The following is a 19,546-nucleotide window of genomic DNA, read 5'->3' as shown; positions in this document are numbered from 1 at the left end:
GAGCAAAAACACAAAGTGATTTGTTTTGACTGTACAGCATTATCTCGGTTAAATTTCAAACTCAGAAGATAATTATGTTATGATATAAAACATAAAATGTGATCTGAAAACAGAAAAAAAATCAGAACGTCCTGGTAAGCAGAACATTACAACAGTTGGACAATGCTGTTGTTCTTGGACTGCTCACATGTTGCTCTCTCCATTAAGTCTATCTGGTTTCTTTCTCTCTGTTTTGATTAAGGGAAGTGTAGAATGTTGTTTTGGGAACATGCAGGTGGGATTAGATTGAGAGGGATGCCTTATGAGGAATTGGTATCCACAGCCTTCTACATCCTACAACAACAGCCCCCACAGCAGCATCTTATGCAACATGAGGACAGAAGTTCTCCCATTTACTTTTAAGTAAACAACACTATTCATGGCTGTCTCCCTGCCTTCTCTACAGGAACACACAGATACAGCAAACACTATGGCCACATTCACACAGCAACATAATATGGTTGTCAGCTCTGTATTTGGACTAGAGTAGAGGTCTGTGCAGGACTGTCCCCGACCCGACCCGACAATCTCACATTTAAATTTCCCCTTCTGAAAGATAGATATAACAAATATAAAACGAAAAATAAATTAAATATGACATCTGTCACTCAAAGTTATAAACGAAAATCATTGGCTTACAGCTATGGCGAAATAAAATCACTTTTTGAAACAACTATTTAACATCCACGCAAGAAAAGAATGTCCTGACGAGAGCCGCGAGAATGCAGACCTGTAGACTGAAGTGATAAAACTTTTCAGTTTTATTGATTGTGCCATCTATGATATTACACACTCTCGCTACAATTAGTATTAATATGGGCTTGACTCCCGTTGCACATTCATACAGACACATTCATACATTGAGACACACCTTCAAGTAAATGCGGTTGTCAATCCCAAAAAAATGACAGTGTGCACGTAGCCTATATGTCTGGCTTCTAATCAGAGACCATTATTCTTCATAATCAAAAATAGTTGTGAATAAAACTGCCCAAACAAGGTCAGAATGGATGATTAATATTATTGACCTCTAATGGCTCTTTTCCACCGAGCGGTACAGTGCAGTATACGATTTGGGACGGTAAACCCTGATCCGGCTTGCGTTTCCACCGGCAAACGTACCCTTACTTGATAGACGTGGTGTGGAGATCAACGTCATTCTTGCACGAAGAAGAAAACGACATACAGCAGATCTTGTTCTTGCTTGTCGGCATGTGGCTGTTTGTCACAAGACAGCTTTGTTTGAGCAAAGACTGCAGGGAAAAACAAAGCCGAAAAAACACGCACAAGTGACGATTCTGTCAACCAATCAACGTTCTGCAGTGAGTCTAGCTCCATCCTTTAGGTACCAGACTACTGTACTAGGTACACCAACGGAAGGGTCCCAAAAAGTGGTACGGTTCGGGATATTTGGTACCATTCACAACTTCTGACAACCGAAACAAAAATAATTGTGTACCGCACTGTACTGTACCGCTCGGAGGAAACAAGCCAATAGTCTGCAGTGCCATTTGTAAAAAGAGTCCTCCATCCTGTCATTGAGCTCAAACATTGCAGATCACAAACAGCTGCTGTTATCACTGTCACTCACCTTTGACCTGAATGAGCATGAGTTTTTTATATGGCATGGCACTGTTGTTGGAGCTCTGCTCAGAGGCGTTCACACTTCGCAGACTCACACTGCTGAAGTTTTCCTTACTCGCCAACCCAGCAAGAGCAACCTCAGAGAAACCGCTGTTCTTATTCACTATGAAAGAGAGGACAATAACAAGAATGAGAAAGTGCAAAAGTATGAGCCATAGCATACCACAATCATTCTACAGTATTTGAAATAGATATAACATTCTACAGTCAATTTATTTACTTTCTTTCGGCCAGCATGCTGTGCTGATACATGAGGGCAGGTGAACCGAGGACTTGAATGATGGGCCGAATTCGGCGAAATGTACGTTTATTTAATAACAAATAAAATAAAATTGATGAAGACCAGTTTGTTCACTTTATAGGCTATCGTTTAGACATGTAAAACATCCGCGTTTGCACATTGCCTGTACAGGGATCATTTGCAAACGTAAATGTAAGTAACTTATCCATGATGATTATGACGATGATTACTATTATTTAACTGAAGTTATGATTACAAATGCGAGATTTGAATATTTACAATGACAACAATAAAACTTCAGTAAAATTTCACCTTTCCAACAAAGAAATGGATCAATTTCTGTCACCTTGTTTAACTTTTTTTGTTTGTTTTTAGTGTCGTCAACGTATATGCAACCAATTTTTTTTCGTTTAACGCAATTAATGCAGCATCCGTTTTTTCTGTCATCCTTTGGCTGCGCTACATTATAGGATCATGCTCTTATTCATGAAAATGCTTTTAAACCATTCAAACGTGACAAGACAAAAGAGAACGCACTCTGTGAATTTCCCGACACACACACGACGCACAGAAAGACACGCACCAGAATCGAGTTCTCTTTCACGCTTGAACGAACAGTAACATACATATGTATATAATTATATCCTTTTTCAAACTAACTGTGTTACTTTTTTGCACTATATGGTAAAGAGAATTGAGCACAATTCAGTTTTGTCGAGTATCCTCATAAGAGCAGTCTTAAATTAGTTAAATAAAGTCTTAAATGAACAGTCGTGAGAAAATGGAACGCGTGCCAGACGTGCAGCAGTGGCAGATCTTAAAGTGACAGCAGCCACTAATGCCACTAATGTCGATCAAAGAACAGAGGTAACAGAAAATTGCACTCTTATTCAATTTCTGTATATTTCCTACCTGTTAGACAGGTAGGAGGGCACAAGTAAATATGACATTTATTATGGGTTTATGTTGTGAGGATTGTTTTAAGTTAATTTTTGAAGCCTAATAAATGTTAAAAAATTGTTAGCTTTCAATTACACTGTAATGTTAAAAAAAAAATACTGGCCTTCATTCAAAAAGATTCCATTAAAGTTTCCACGTTAATGTTTCAACATTAATTTGGAGATTAACTGTGAAATTATTACATTATAAGAACTTTTAAAAACGAGTAAATCAAAGAAAAAATGTGTGATTAATCTATTTTTTTTTTATTTTTTTTAAATCGATTGACTCCACAATTTCTTCCATATGATGGCTGAAGCAGCAGCGCGTTACACTATTTCACAGTAACCAGATCAACATTGTGAATGGAATATTCCAAAACCAAAAATAAATGATCACACAATGGGATAAAATAGCTTCTCATCCCTGCAAACGATACCATGAATGTGAATATTTAACAAAGTCAAAAACAAAACAAAAGGTAAGCAGGTATCCATATTAATTTCAGTATCAGCAGACGCAAAACAGCATTAAATGCGACAACTTTTAAAGTAAAAAAAAAAAAAAAAACAATAAAAGTTTTACGACAGCTGGTAGGATAAGTGTGCCGTGTAAAGTGAGCATCAAGCATTACTTTTAAAAGTAAAAGCATTACTTTAAAAAAAAATTAAAGTAATGCTTGATGCTCACTTTACATGGCACACTTATCCTACCAGCTGTCGTCATCACTTTCTTCCTGACTGCTCACCTCACTATCTTCTTTTCTCTCGAACATGGTAGATGTTTTTTTTTTATTCTATTATATGACAGACAACAGCAGGACTATTAGGCTGCTGTCACTTTAAGACCATACGCACGGACCGAAAACACTGACACACATACACTTATCACGAATATACTTACACATACAGAGACGGGTCTCTTGACATAATTTTGTGTGCATGTGTAAATTCAAGCATAAGTAAACGTGAAAGAGGAATAAACTCGGTGTTCGAACGCTGTCTGAAACGCGCCCCGTCTCTCTCTCTCTCTCTCTCTCTGCATGCGCGGCTGTGTGCACATATAACAGCATGCAAGTCCCGATTTTTGCCTCTTCTTACCCATTTAAAATCGTTTGAATGTGTAAATTGGCAAGACAAAACATGTCCAAATGATAAACTTTCACTCTATGATGGTTAAACTTAAAGGGGGGGTGAAATGCTATTTCATGCATACTGAGTTTTTTACACTGTTAAAGAGTTGGATTCCCATGCTAAACATGGACAAAGTTTCAAAAATTAAATTGTACGTTTGAAGGAGTATTTCTGTTCCAAAAATGCTCCTTCCGGTTTGTCACAAGTTTCGGAAAGTTTTTTTCGAGTATGGGCATGTGTGATGTCAGATGTAGCGGAATTTCCTTATATGGGTCCTAAGGGCACTTCTCCGCGGGGGCGCGCGCACTCGTAGACCAGAGAGAGAAGGGAGCGAAAGCAGTACGCCCATCAAAGCGCTATGCTCGGCTTTAGGGAAGTCAATGTCACCAAAGAAGTGGGTTTTTGGTTGCCAGGGCAAGACAACCCTGCACAGATTCCCAAAGAACCCAGCGTTAAGGGACCTGTGGATGGAGTATGTTTTTCCAGAGCATCAACGGAGGTTGTGCAAGACTGTTTGTTCCCTGCATTTCGACGATGATTGTTTTATAAACAAAGCCCAGATCGACGGATTTGCAGATCGTCTAATGCTTAAGGATCGAGCAGTCACAATGATAAAGGTTCGCGGTCGTGCGTTGGAACCGGGCGGTGAGTAAAACTGTTGAACAAATGTCTCTGTGTGTTGTTGTTAGCTCGGCACGTTAGCACAGCTTTAGCTCCGCCCACACGGCCCGCCTTCAGCCGCTCGGTTTTTTCTGAGCCTATCTTTCTTTTATAAATATAATAAAACTAAAGACTTTTTGGAGATATGAAGGATGCAATACTACTCTATAGGTACTCAAGATTAACAGGAGACTGAGTGAAAATGAGCATTTCACCCCACCTTTAACATTTAATCCGCAAATCACATGTGTGCCGAATCGTGGGGAACCCCTAATAATTAATGCACACACTTATGAGATGGAGAAAAATCCTACTCCAGTCAGTAAACGTGTCCATGTCCCCAAAAATGTTGGTACTCAAAAGCGATTCCCTTCACGTTTTCTGCAGCGCATCGTTTATTTTCACCACACATGCGTACCAGTTATGTGCACCCCTGATTATAAATGTGTAAATACTGGCAATAAATTAACAAAATGTGCATTAAAAAAAAAAAGTGTTCATTAACTACTCCACCTCCTTCATTCACTCACTCTTTTCCTGTTTCATCCTCTTGCTCTCCAGAAGGCCGATGTTTAGCCTCTGTTCTGTGTATTCGTGTCTGATGTCCTCCCGAACAGCCAGCATTTTCAGAGGGTTTCTGGATGACTGAACATTTCTGGTTGGCCGTACCGCCCGCTTGTGCTGCACCATCTCTGAGGTCAACCTAAAAAAACATGTCATCAAACAACGTTTCAGAGCTAGTTCCTCAATCTCACGCTTGTTTTAATTTCAAGCTGTAGATAGAAAATTTAATTGTCAATAAAACAAAATATGGCTGGTTAGTTATTGCTACAGAGATTATATTAAACTCTACTGTAATAGCCACACTTTGTTTGGTTTTACCTGGGCAGCTCCACTCCAAAGATGGCATCAAAATCGTCGTTGATTTCCACTCTGCTGGAAATCTTGGCTATTTCCTCTGTGTGTCGATAAAACTTATCGAAGGTCTCATCATCCAGAGTCATGACCTTTTTAACCGACTTCTCTGTGACTGCAATTGTGGCATCCTGAAGTCCTGCAACTAAGAAATGTATAGGAATATATGCATTAAAAATAAACTGAATAAAATAAGTTGATATTGTAACAAAAGTCCACCGAGTCCACCCAAGTGCAGTTTTTATTAACAAAACTTTATTAACAAGACGTGGCTTGACTAGGCTTGAGCATGAACATGAACATGAAACAAACTGGAACATGGACATAAACTCAACAAACAGGGGTACAGGAAACCAAGCTAGAGAAAGACAATGGGAATTTGAGGGCTAATTATACACACGGACTAATCACTAAACAAAGAACACCTGAACACAATGAACCAATAAATCAATGAGAACACCACAACACAACACACAAACCAATGGAAGCATATGACAAGATCACATGAGGAAACAAGGAATCACATGACATGGAAACAGGACTATATCTGATTACAAAATAAAAGACAGCCAAGCATGAACTTGAACAGAAACCAAAACCAACCGTGACACATATAGGAGAAAATAAGTTATGTCTAAGGTGCATTACACATTTTCTAATCATACTCACCTTTACCATTGAGACGACCAAGGAATGACTCCAACTTTTCCAGCTTCTTGTCTGACTCCAGCTTCATGTCCTGTCTGACTTCAATCTCTACAGAAGGAAATAAATATGTATGATATGCATATAAAAACATATATTGACCGACAGAAGAAAGAGGACAGGAAATCTGATTGGAAGAAAAGTGGGACCAGGAAATGACACAAGCTATGTACAAGTATGGCTTCTCACCTTCGTGTGGCTTTGAGATTGTATGGGAGGCATTCTTGTTTTTAGAGGACAGAGGGGACAGCACTGGATTTGTAAGAGCAGAAGGTGCTGCCAGGCCTTGGAAAGAGAAAACATAGGGGAAATTGTTCTTAACTGCACATTGTTACAAAGCGAAACCATTTTCAATATGTTTTGTCCACACAGTACAAAAAAATACATAAAAAAGGTTCAATCTGTGTCACTGAAGTGAAGTAATAAAATATGAATGTGTGCATTTTTCACTGACCTTTTTTAACCATACGGCCAGCCACCGTAAACTGAGTGGAGTCATTGGCTGCTCTGTAACCTTTGACCTTCCACGCATCTTCTTGTGAGGTGATGAGCTGCTTGCGTTCCTGAATAGACATCTCTACTCGATCACTCCGTTGGCTTTCCACCATCTCATTTCCCATCCTCTGAGATGCCAAAGGAGAAACTAAATTAAGCATCTGAGCAAGTATTTATATCATTGTCAGGGCAACTTTTCACACACTTCTGCCAGTAAAATTCTTCAAGTTTAAATGGTAACACTTTATTTTACAGTGTCCGTGTTACACGTTACATGTAGTTACTATAGTAATTACTATAAATTGTGCATAATTACATGCAACTAATCCTAATTCTAACCCTATAGTAAGTTCATGTACAGTAGTTACTGTAATTATTATTACTCAGTCAGTACTAAGATGTATAATTACACTGTAACATGGACACCTTAAAATAAAGTGTAACCGTTTAAATATCTTTACGATTTTAATCTAAAAAAAAAGGGATGCTCAGTTGATAAATATTACAATTATAAAAGTAGTGAGAGAAACAACATCTCATAAGAGATTTAGTAAAAACAGTAATAAAAAACAATTGTGAAGTGTAAATTATAATTTTCCTAACATTAACCTGCAAACAAAAATAATCCAAAATCCTAAAATAAACTATGTTTATATATAGCCAAAATAGATAGTAACTGACTCCAAAAAAAGACACTAAAAAAATAAATAAAAATATTACAAACACACTGACCATACATTTACATACATTACAACAACAGTCTCAGTGTTGTGTTATGGAGGATTAATGGATGTGTGTTTGGGGGTGAGAAGCACCTTCCGTCTCCAGGGGTGACGCTCATCCACCTGCACGGGCAGGGGGGTAGCCTTCACACGGAGGGAAGAGCAGGAAGACAGGCAGGAAGAGAGAGGGATGAGAAGAGAATGGAAAGAAAGGATGAAAGATGAAAGGATGCATCCTAGACTTGAGAAGCTCTTATTAATAGACAGAGGAAGGTGATGCTTCACTTGAGATCTCACCACTGACCTGTTAAAATACTCTTCATTTAGATTTACAGTCAATCATTGTTGTCTTTAATTATACAGGCTTGTAAGCATCCTATAATTTGGTCATGATAATAAAGATAGGTAGAAAGATTTCATTATAATATATAGGTTTTAAGGTTTAAGCGAAGTATATAAAAACATATTCAAATTTACATACAAAGCCATTTAAATAAAGAGTTTCCAAGAGTTAAGGTTTTAAATGTATTAAAATAAAGAAAACAGATTCTTTATGGACTGAACTTCAGTCACTTCTTGGAAGACGACAAGAAATTGACAACAAAGCAGTCGAGAGTTCTTATCAAATTAAATATGGATATAAAATTAACAGAACAATACAGCGTAACTGCAATTTTGTGCATAATGATTTAAGTAATATATATACATAATATAAAATATACAGTGAAATGGTAACAATTGTTTATTTAAAGCAAAAAGTATGTGTACTCTTATACTATTATAAAAAAATAAATTAAAAAAAAATAATAATTTAAAAGGATGTTCCCACACGTCTGTGCTTGACATCACAACTGTTATCTTTAAAGAGGTGGTATAATGCCCTTTTCAAAAGATGTAAATTAAGTCTATGATGTCCCCAGAGTGTGTATGTGAAGTTTTAGCTCAAAATACCCAACAGATATTTTTATATAGCATGTTAAAATTGTCACTTTTTGAGGGTGAGCAAGAACGCAAGAGCAAACGTTTTTGTGTCTGTCTTTTTAAATGTAAATGAGCTGCTGCTCCCAGCACAGGGGGCGGAGCTACAACAGCTTGTGTCCTGAAAATGTTCAAACCGGAGTCAGACAAATATGGAGAGACTCAAGAAGAAGTGACAACATGTAGACAAAATTTTTGAATGGTTAGTTGATGAATTTATGTATGTGTAGTTATTTTCTAGTCATTGATTAGCATATTCTGTCATGATAATCTATAAATCGCGTTCACGGGGTCTGGGTTTATGTCAATTTTAGGGTTGGTGATGTCACTAACCCAGGAGGAATGTCGTGTAGTCCCTACCAGCCGTTTGTTGTAGTCCTTAAAAAGCAATTTCTTTAAAAGAAAATATCTCCCTTTGCTTTGAACTTTGAGCGTTGTGACTCTGCAGATGTCGTTTATGCACAAACAGCAACATTACACACTAACTAAAGTTAGAAAAATGAAATCATAATCAACCACCCCTTTAAAATTTCTTTAAACACTATCCTGTATTTTTTTATGATGGATTTATGGAAACCTAACAATTTTTACCATAAATTTGATAGGATTTTGTACAGTGTGGAAATTACAACTGGAAAAAAAAAAGAGAGACAGGCTGTCCGTATCAGAGGGTGAAATGTGGAGGAGAGCTTGCATAGGGTGGGTGTTCTTGCTCACCTTGGGGAGGATTGCTATTTGATCCAGTGGTTCAGATGCACATGAAAAGGAGGAGGAAAAGACAGGATCCTACAGGACAGAGAGGGGAATCAAGACAAAAGATGGAGAGACATATGACAAAGCAGGAAGGAAAGAAGAGGAAGTTCAGGGACAGACATCAGGCAGGTGACATTGGTCTAGTCTTAGACACAATGCCACCTCTAAATAACCACATGACATCAAAGTAATTTGCTAGAATGCTATGGTCAAATCTAGAGTACAACACTCAACCAACCAGCCTCGCACAACCACCCTGAATCTGAGGATACTCAAATCTTTCTCCAAACTAGCTGCTCTCAATCAAGCAGCTTCAAAAGAAACCACAATGAAAAGTGCAAAAGAAATTGGTGGGCAAATACAGTACTATAAATAAATATATTACAAATTCACAGGCTCATCGTTTAAATTTTAAATGTTTGACTGATAGGTCAACTTGAGGAGGTAGATCAGTAGTAAAATTTAAATCTAAGTGACTAAAGCTAACTAAAAGGCTGTAGCCTTATCTATAAGAGTGGTTGAACAAGGCAATTAATTAACCACACCATAACCATCACCACAGGGTAAAATGAAAAAGTCACCAAAATGGCTGTTAAAAAAACAAAACAAAAAAAAAAACCTTCTTGGCATTTCAAGATTCATACCGTCACCATGGTAGTTATGTAAAAGGACCAAGCAAATAAAATCACCACCACAAGCAACTGGCTCATCCTGAGTTGATGACAAGGTCCGAAAACCAGGACAGCACACAGACATCACCAAGATTACAAGTCAAGGATTAATTAAATACAAACACAAAACCATAACCCTCGTAACACTGTTAAAACCCGTGCTAAGCCTGTTAGCATGGTGGCTAACGGCTAACAGCCTTACCCAGAGTTGATCAGACACAGCAAAGTCATCTATCATCATCCCATCATCCTAGAAAAAGGGGTAAAATGAACAGGGAAGAAATGACCCTGTACTTAAATTTGGATATTAAATTTAACAGTGAATCTGGTTACTGTGAAAAATAAATATTTCATAATGCAGTTGATTATAAACATAAAATAATGTGTTTCTTGATATTTTTGCAATTTCATTTGTAACTCAGTATGAAAAACTGTATAAAGTATTTATTTAGATGTAAAAATTCCTTTAAAGTCACAATGAAACTGAAGTAGGAAGCGGCAGATTTTTTTTATGTAATGTGGCATACATCAGAGTGAAACAGATAAGCAAAGAAAGAAATGCAGGGCAGGTTCTATCCATTGGTTTTTGATTGGATGGAGGCAGATCTGCATGCAAGCTTGTGTAACTGGTTCGAACCAGTGTCACCGGCATACAAGGACGCTAAAGACCGCAGCCTCTAGTGTCAGTTACTAGTGTGGCTCTTGAGATCAGAGGAGTGAGGTTTACTTGCACAGCTCTTTACCAGCTGGCCTTCATTACATTCACTCCCCTAAACCTCACTCCTTCGGGTCATGGCACCAACTTAACCGGTCCTACTCGCACCGCTTCAAGTGGGATTCTAACCAGTCTCACTGGCAAGGGAGGCAGCCATGCTAACGAAGATGCTAACCGGCATGAACCAGCAAGGGAGGCAGCCATGCTAACAAAGACGCTAAAGACCGCAGCCTCTAGTGTCAGTCGCTAGTGTGCCTCTCGAGGCAAGTGGAGTGAGGTTTACCTGCACAGCTCTTTACTAGCTGGCCTCCATTACACTTGCATTCGACCATTAGAAAAGGGCAGGGTTTAAGCAGACTAAATAACTGGAGAAGTCTGGCATACATCACCAAAGAGACGTCTATTATTTCCACAGAAGATCGAATTATATTTTAATGCAAAAAAAAAAAAAAAAACATTCATAGATAAATCATTCACAATAAGAAAGACTGAGTGGATTTTGACTTTAAAAGTTTCTGTCACCCTCATTGCTTAATAAATTGTGATTTTACAAAAACTGATCTGTCAGATCATCAGCTAAATATTGGATATAATGCTAGCTTCTATAATTCCCTTCTCTGAACTAGCATATAAGTGATGTTACCACATTACAAGACTTACGCAACCTGCAATGAAGTGACTGAAACAGTCTTCAGAATAAATCCAAACAGAGAACGGCACGTGAAACCTCACCCCATTCCCCATTGCACTAGAGAATTACTATGAAGCATGCAAAGATTTTAAACATTTTTTATTACAATAAATTATATTATAACAATAAAAACACAAAAACATGCAGTAAAGAAGTGGAGTGGCAGAAAAACAGATTCATGCAAGTTAAGAACACATACGGTCTCAAACATACTAATAATCCAGAATCTATTGCTACAAAGATGTACACATGCATGATGACCAACTTCCCTCTACTAGCCCTACCAAAAACAAAAAAAGCAAAAGGATCCCCAATTAATGCTCTGGGACTAACATTCATGCTGTGACTTTTAAAAGTATTATGTTATATGTCAGTGACTATAAATCAAGGGTGCATAAATTATAGTCTAATTTGATCATTTCCAAACATGATTAACAATGAAAAAGTCTACACCATTTAAATTAAATGTGGGGCAGCTTGCACTGAGCAAACTTAGTGTTCTTGAGAAATAAATAACATTGTGAATATGACCAGAAAATGCAAATAGAAAAGGACAGAACATAAAGAAACGAAGAGGACAAAATAATGGATAGCACTAGGGGTGGGCAATATGACCAAAATCTTATTTCACGGACTGAGAAATTTTATTTCACGATAACGATATATCTATTTTTATTTTATTTTTGTAATTAAAAATAAGAACAAAAGAAGCAAATTACAAACAGTAGGGCAAATACAATAGAGCAAAGACACAAATTAAATAAACTATGTTTTTCAGCTACAGTAGGTTTATTTAACATACAAGAAATACTTCGGAAACTGAATAATCAAGTATATAACTAAAACACTTCATTGTCTTCACTTTATGAATCAAATATGAACTGATTCTTATTAAAAGATACAAAAGTGATTCACTCAAGAGCAGCGAGCGATTTTCTCTTTGTCTTATGTTGTTTGATTAACATTAATGAGAAAGACAGACATTATGCGTCACTTTCTTTAATGGTCTACCTGAACACAGAGATGATGTGACCCCAAACCCCCTTATGGAAGAAGCAAGTCGTGTGTTTACAACTGTGACCATGAGCGCTTATCAAGATCAACTAAACGCTGGATTTTCAAAAGTATGTGAAGTACGTAAAGTTCACGGCATAGACTCTTTATAATACGTCCAAGAGTCTGTTATTGTAGGGACATCGACGTTACATTTTCATGCCCCTAAACATAAGGAAAAAAACTAACTGTGATTGGTTGCTTTACATGTCAGTCAGGTGGCCTCTGGGCGGTCATTGGCCAATAAAAGCTGCTATGGAGTCCAGACCTTCTGCCGTCAGTCTGAAAGTATGGCTACGCGAGCACCAGCCACATGGAGTTCCTTTTCACATCTTATTGCGCTCAACATCAAGCTTGTCCCACTCTTTATTTTCTCATTCATGCATGTTTCTTTATCACTCTTACGTGTATACAACTTTAAGTAGTGCTGTTTACATACGGCGAAATAAACTATATAGTAAATTCTCTAACTATAGACACTTTATACCGTGGTCACGATATATACCGTCATACTGCCCAGCCCTAGATAGCACACACCCTTCTCTGTTTAGAGTTACTCAACTTCACAAAGGCCAATTCTATGCTAAAGGATGAACTCTTCTGAAATGCAGAACTATGCAACAAATGCAAATAAAATATCTAAAATCACACAATTAACCAGTTGCATGATATTTGCTCTGCATCGCCTAGAGCTGATAATACAAGATGCTATTCATCAACCTAACACAACAGCTGTTGAATACACATGGCATACGAAATTAGACAATGAACCGTGACCTATGACCTGTACAGTCAGGTGAGACAGTTCAAGGTTCAGAGGTTACCTTCTTCTTGAAGCTCTGCTCCACTTCCCATAGCTGGGCGTGTCTTTCAGACACAGCAACCTGCACCACATCCTGTTTTTTATTGATCCTGTTCCTCCAGTCTTCTTCTCCACTCTTCTTCAAGAGGGCCAGCCTGCAAAAGACAGAATCTTATGAATTCTTGCAGCCTTTTTAATTATTAAATGTATTGCCTTGTGAACACATTTGAGATTATGGTCTAACAAAAATGATTTACAATTTTAAATGCTTGAAATTAATTTTGTAGATGCATTTGAATTTATCCTACTTTTCAAATTTCTTCACAAAAATATTCATTTAGATTTTAATGGATGAAAAAGAGAATAGTTTAAATAAAAACAGCTAACAAGAGCCAAACATGCATGGGAACTGCTGGAAAAGCAACCCAGGAGGACACCTCACAAATAACGACAGTTAATGATAGTAATTAGATTACCAATTTGTTTAGATTAATTTAAGTTACATTGAACTAAAGTCTGTGCTCCCAAGCTTAAAATTATGACACTTTTTTGACATTGACATTTTTGTCCTCTATGGACCTATGTGTAACTTTTTTTAATTGACACACAAGGGTTAAGTTTAGATTTTTAAGTTTATTAAGAGTATATTTATGTAATTTCATCATTTTAATAACTTTGCTATTATTCTAAAATAATGGTAAATCATTATGGTATATTAAAAAATGGTATATTAAAAAAAACAATTGGGTGTGTTAAAACTTTTGATTAGGATTGTGTAACCAAGCATGACAAACAGAAAATTATATTGCAAATCTATCTTTGTGGAAAAATAAACAAAAACAACAATGCATAGGCATTTTTCATGCTTATTCACACACATTTAAGCCAACTCATTTCAAGTGTGGGTACACATTTGTATCTGCATATACATGAGTGGTTTTCTTTTCATCATGTCACTATTAATCAATTTAACCAGCTTGCGTCAGCTTGCTTCCTATGCAACAGACATCTGCCCATCAGTTACACAATACTTTGATCTCTACCCGTACACAGCAGTACAGATCTGACTAAAACAAACCAATCAATGAAAATACACAACACAATATAGAGTTACACTGAACTGGAATATCTGTCTCTCTTCATCTGTATGCTTAATGTCAGACCACAACACAAGGATGCAGTCAGACGGTATCATTTCTATTAACAATGAACTAGTCTTAAGTCAAAAATTGTATAAGGACTTTGAGTATCTGATATGTTTCCATTTCTAATGCAATTTTTTTATCCTAGCTCTCAATCTAAATGGAAAGGACAATGCGACTATATTTATTTGACATATAATAAAAAGACACACAGAGCAACCTACTTTCCACAAATAGTCTTTTCAAACTGTGTGTTCCACTTTGACTAAGGCACCCTCAAAAAATATACAATTTACAATGTCCTGCTTTATACAAAAATGGAGGAATATTTGTTTTCAATATACATCTATAGTTTAAAATACATGTTCGTATCACAAAACAATAATACGACATTCTGCTAGCTGACTTCCATATAAAAAAAACGATCACAAACTACACAAACTTTTCAGAAATATCATTAGGGATATTTCACGTTCATACACTGACCTGTCTTTGATGGACATCTGTCTGGCAGACATGATGTCTGAGAGCTCGTCTCCCTCCTCTGTTTTAAAGTCCGTCTCCTGCTCTTCTTCTCTCCTGTCGTCCTCTAGGAGGTGTCCAGCTGACTCTGCGTACGTGTGTTGTGCAAGAGAGTCGCTCCGTAATGAGGATAAGCCCTGCGATACAGCTGCCGCTGCATGTACTGTGGCTGTGTGCACAGGAAGATCTGTTGAGCACAGACACAGGAAAGGGTTAGAGCAGCGCCAGTGATACCATCAATAACAGCTCAGTGACAGGCGGAGCCACCACAGACACCCAAAACACAGCAAAACTCTCTCACACACATTCAGTCCTGTCAAGAGATGATGCTCATGCAAGCATGTGAATACACACACAGTAATGAACATTGTGGTGAATATGTAAGAACTACTACACAGGAAGTGAGTGTCAGTTTCTAAACATAAAGGGAAGCTTTGTTGCCAATGATGTGCAACATGTGGCTTACACAGACATCTTTGTCTTTTTAAAGGGGGGGAAATCTTTAAAACCATCAGCCTGCATGACAGACACAAAACAGGAAGACGCAAGAGACGCACATCACATCCTATCCACACCTATCTTTTTGTGTAGTCACATTGATATCAGCACAGAACACATGTACAGCTGTCTCTGGAGGAAACCATCATAACAAGCCATCCCTGATAAAACAAAGTACTGTACATGATTGTGTGAATTGAAGAGTATGATGGGGTAAGATAAACTTTAATTTCCTCTTAGCCACATGTAACTAATTCTAAATGTTTTTCAAAGTATTTTTGTTGATGGGGATTTGCGGGCACAGTAATTCATTTAGGCTGGAGAGAGAAAAATGCTTTTTTTTTCTATTTTAAAAGGTAAAGTTTGACACTTGGGGTAAGATGCAGAAAAAGCCTGCACTGGGTATGGTGTAATTTTAAATGCTTAACTGGAATTAGCATTTACTAATTCCATACAACTCATCTTTTACATGCCCCCCCCCCCCCATGTTTTTCTTATTATTATTATATAGAAAAATGAAAAAAAATTAGTGCATAAAATAACAGTACAGACACACAGAAACAGGTCTAGGAGGAAAGATGGCACTTAAAACACAACCAAATACACCACTAATATTCCTCTACCTGACATGGCTGCCTTTGACTTGTGCTCTCCATCTGTTTCTGAAAGGTCTTGAGAGGTCACCAGCATCTTATTGTGCCCTTTAAGCTCCTCACAGTCTTTGGCCGGCTGAGCGTGTGGTGTCCGTTTCATGGTCTCTGGAGAGGGGAGCTTCCTCTTCCCCATGTTTAATACCAGCCTTTCTCCTTGGGTCGCCAGGGACACATCTGGACTCTGGTGTGACTGGTTCTCTTGGGCAGGTTGAGGATGGTGAGGTGGGGAAAGGTTCTGCTCATAGTAGGCAGGGCCAGCTACATTGGACATGGTCAACTGGATGTCCCCGGCATGTTCAGTTGAAACAGTGGAGGATCTCAGAGCGGAGGCAGAGGTGGACGCAAAACGAGCTCCACCCGCAGGCTGCAGCTACAAGAGGACAACAAAGGAGAGCGATGGAGGACAGGAGCAGATGGTATTATAGGAAATAGAGTAGAAGGGAAAGATGGAAGGATTTAAGAGTGAACCGTGTGAGAAAGAGAGAAAGATAAGAGCAAGATGGTAGATTGAGGGGAAAGTGAAAATGGGATGAGAACAAAAATTGAGTCAGCAAGGGGCAGGAAACAGCACATTCATCAACAGTTCATCATGCTGACTAATCAGAGGCTGACTTAGTGCATTTCCTGTAGCTGAAAGGCAAGCATCAAATCAGCCGCCAACACAACCATTCACAAAACCATGCCCTTTATGCACTGAACCAAACTGTTCCCATCATGCCCTCAGAAACAGATACATTAAGTCACAGACTCAATCGATAATATGTCAACTCTAATGTGTCAGCAGGGCTTTAGGCAGAGCTGTGCATTCAGAACAAGATTACGCTGACTCATTTGTCCTGTTAGCTTAAAGGTACACTGTAACTTTTGGAGCTCTAGAGGTTAATAAACAAAACTGCACATGTTCTGCGGAAGAACATTGTAGCCAGAGCTACTTCTCTCTGTTTATGTGTATGACAAGTCACGGTACTCGGCAACTCCGCAGAGGTTGGTGACCCGCTCGGTCTAAAATAGTCTGAATATAAACACTTATCATAGGCCATACCGTAGTGATTCAGGATAAGACAAAAAACACAGTTTCAAAGATGGATTCATAATGTGCTCGCTCATTAAATACATTTTGTACATTTGGAATAAAAAAAAAAGTTACATAAAGTGTACCTTTAAAAACTCAAAATCTATGATAAATATTCACATGATAACACTCAAAATACTCATATGATAGTAAAAATAGAAGGGTACAATAATGCATAGGGGTGGGCAGTATGATGAATGAATGAATGAGGCATTTATATAGCACTTTCATATGTACTACTGTACACCCAAAGTGCTTTACAATCATATCAGGGAATCTCTCCTCAACCACCACCAGTGTGCAGCATCCACTTGAATGATGCAACGGCAGCCACAGTACAACGGCGCCAGTGCGCTCACCACACACCAGCTATAGGTGGAGAGGAAAGAAAGTGATAGAGCCAATTTAGTGGATGGGGATTATTAGGAGGCTATGATTGGCAAGGGCCAATGGGTGGAATGTGGCCAGGGTCACACCCCTACTCTTTACGAGAAGTGTCATGGGATTTTTAATGACCACAGAGTCAACAGAGTCAGGAGGACCTCGGTTTTACGTCTCATCCAAAGGACGGTGCTCTTTTGACAGTATAATGTCCCCTTCACTATAGTGGGATGTTAGGCTACAGGGATGCACAGACCACAGGGTGAGTACCCCCTGCTGGCCTCACCTGTTTTGATTGATTTTCTCTTTTTACTTTACATTTTTATTTGTTTACTTGATTGATGCAAACCGAAAAAATATATGATTGTTTAATTTGTTCTGAAACAGAAACGTAAATTGTTAGCAATGTAACATTTTCAAAGTCCATTTCACTTTCACAAATGCAACATTTTAAAGCATATCAAAATATGTTTAATCAAATCAAATGTAAAATTGGTCCTGAGAGGACACCTGTTTACGTTTAGAGATGCCACTCATAGTGGTCATCCATCACAGATATCCAAATGTATACAAGCCTTGATCGCTTGGGCAGTTATTTACCCCTAAATGGTACATATTAGTACCTTTTGAAAGGGTACCGCCCCAGTGACAGCCTTTGTAAGTTTTTTCCTCTGATATATAAATAAAAAACAGCATCATCCAAATGATCACAAAACATCAAAGACAAAACATTATGACTTATTTCAAAAGCACCTAAAGACTGAAGCCTGCACTCAAGCTACCAGCAATCTGGAACTACATTCATATAACAGCACACCAAGGATGATAACTGTAACAATAACGATACGATATTCTTGATTTAATCTTGATTCATTCTAGATTTAAAAGAAAAGTCCACACCACAACTATAATGATAACAGAGAAATTATATTGGAATCACTTTCAAAAAAAAATTTCCGGCTGATGAATGATAAAGACTATTGACAGCCAATCAAAACCCATTCTGCTTTAAAGACAGATCTCCAGCACAGAGTGTTATCGTGTTTTGGTGTAGTTATTGTTATAGTTATCTTTATAGTTATTGTTCTTGGTGTGAACAGGCCTTTAAAATACTTCTTTGAGATTGTAGGATTTACAGTTAAGCAAGATGCTTATAAGAAATGCCTGAATTCAGCCTACTAGCACATAGGGACGTATATGCTGAAGCATTAGAACGACTGCTTCTAAAACACAGGACAATGGTTTTACTGCAGGCAGTGTAAAACCTTGGGTTCTATAAAACATCATACAATTCTAGGGGACTCAGGCATCCTCACATGTTCCAGATCACTCAGACCCTCTGAGAACTCCGATTCCTCGTCAAACATCTCAGAACCAGAACCATCCTGCATCAGAGATAAACCCCTTTAAATGCTCAAAGCTCAATCATGTGTGTCTGTGTGTGTGAGAGAGTGAGAACCATGTCCATTGTGTACCTGGGTGCTAATTGTTCAATCGACAAAACATTAAAAAAACATCAGCCGTCAAAAGTTTGTGGAAAGACATTTTTCAATGTTTAAGCGGTAGGGTTAGGCTGTCATTATATTCCTCACAGATTTTTTTATTTTTTATAGAGTCAAATTTAAAATAAAGTGTGTGTCTGTTATAAGATTGGACTTTATTTAGGTGAAAGGTATTCGGATGACCTACTACTTTGGTAAAGATTCTGAATGGTATCCAGTGGACACTTTACTATTCCATGAGGCCACAGGAGAGGATTTGTGAATGTGTACGCATGTAGTACACATTCATACTATATTGAACATAATAGTCATGAAGTATTCAAAAAAACTATAGTACTGCATCTGTTTTGGATGCAGCCTATGACTTCTTAGTCCAACTGGACATCCTTTCTCTTACAGGATATGCATTTGTTGGGCTATGTCGGTTTCTGTCTGACTGGCTTTGTAGCTTCATTGTTTGTTTGCTTGTCTATTTATTTCTTGTCTTTTCTCTTTACCCCATGTAGACATACATTATATGGTCAAAAGCATGTCCACACCCATTTGTGCTTAATTTCATGACCAGTCATGATTTATGATTTAAATTACATGAGGAGTAAAGTACTAAACTGATACAATTC

The 19,546-nt window shown here is 37.9% G+C and overlaps 1 protein-coding gene across 42 annotated transcripts in view; it reads right to left on the bottom strand.

The window, feature by feature from the left end:
* svila (supervillin a) overlaps positions 1–19,546 on the bottom strand; it is an 80,332-nt gene that overhangs the window by 19,589 nt on the left and 41,197 nt on the right. For 11 of the 42 annotated variants that reach the window (XR_013819107.1, XM_079850541.1, XM_079850542.1 and 8 more), the window contains 13 exons: positions 18,741–18,809; positions 15,942–16,341; positions 14,785–15,007; positions 13,179–13,311; positions 10,098–10,145; positions 9,189–9,257; positions 7,587–7,637; positions 6,731–6,899; positions 6,466–6,561; positions 6,241–6,327; positions 5,539–5,716; positions 5,187–5,359; positions 1,631–1,786 (listed from right to left, as the gene is read on the bottom strand). Coding sequence is in view for 37 of the 42 variants with exons in the window: in XM_079850541.1 (XP_079706667.1) it covers positions 1,631–1,786; positions 5,187–5,359; positions 5,539–5,716; positions 6,241–6,327; positions 6,466–6,561; positions 6,731–6,899; positions 7,587–7,637; positions 9,189–9,257; positions 10,098–10,145; positions 13,179–13,311; positions 14,785–15,007; positions 15,942–16,341; positions 18,741–18,809 (1,852 nt within the window). In the remaining 5 variants the exon portion in view is untranslated. The remainder of the gene's footprint in view (positions 1–1,630; positions 1,787–5,186; positions 5,360–5,538; positions 5,717–6,240; positions 6,328–6,465; positions 6,562–6,730; positions 6,900–7,586; positions 7,638–9,188; positions 9,258–10,097; positions 10,146–13,178; positions 13,312–14,784; positions 15,008–15,941; positions 16,342–18,740; positions 18,810–19,546) is intronic. The other 31 variants (XR_013819111.1, XM_079850550.1, XM_079850557.1 and 28 more) reach the window with 11 other exon arrangements.

The sequence above is a fragment of the Squalius cephalus genome (genome assembly GCF_949319135.1).
Source record: "Squalius cephalus genome assembly, chromosome: 19".
NCBI lineage: Eukaryota > Metazoa > Chordata > Actinopteri > Cypriniformes > Leuciscidae > Squalius > Squalius cephalus.
Note: the sequence above shows the minus strand (reverse complement) of the source record. Positions and strands in the feature narration are given on the sequence as shown.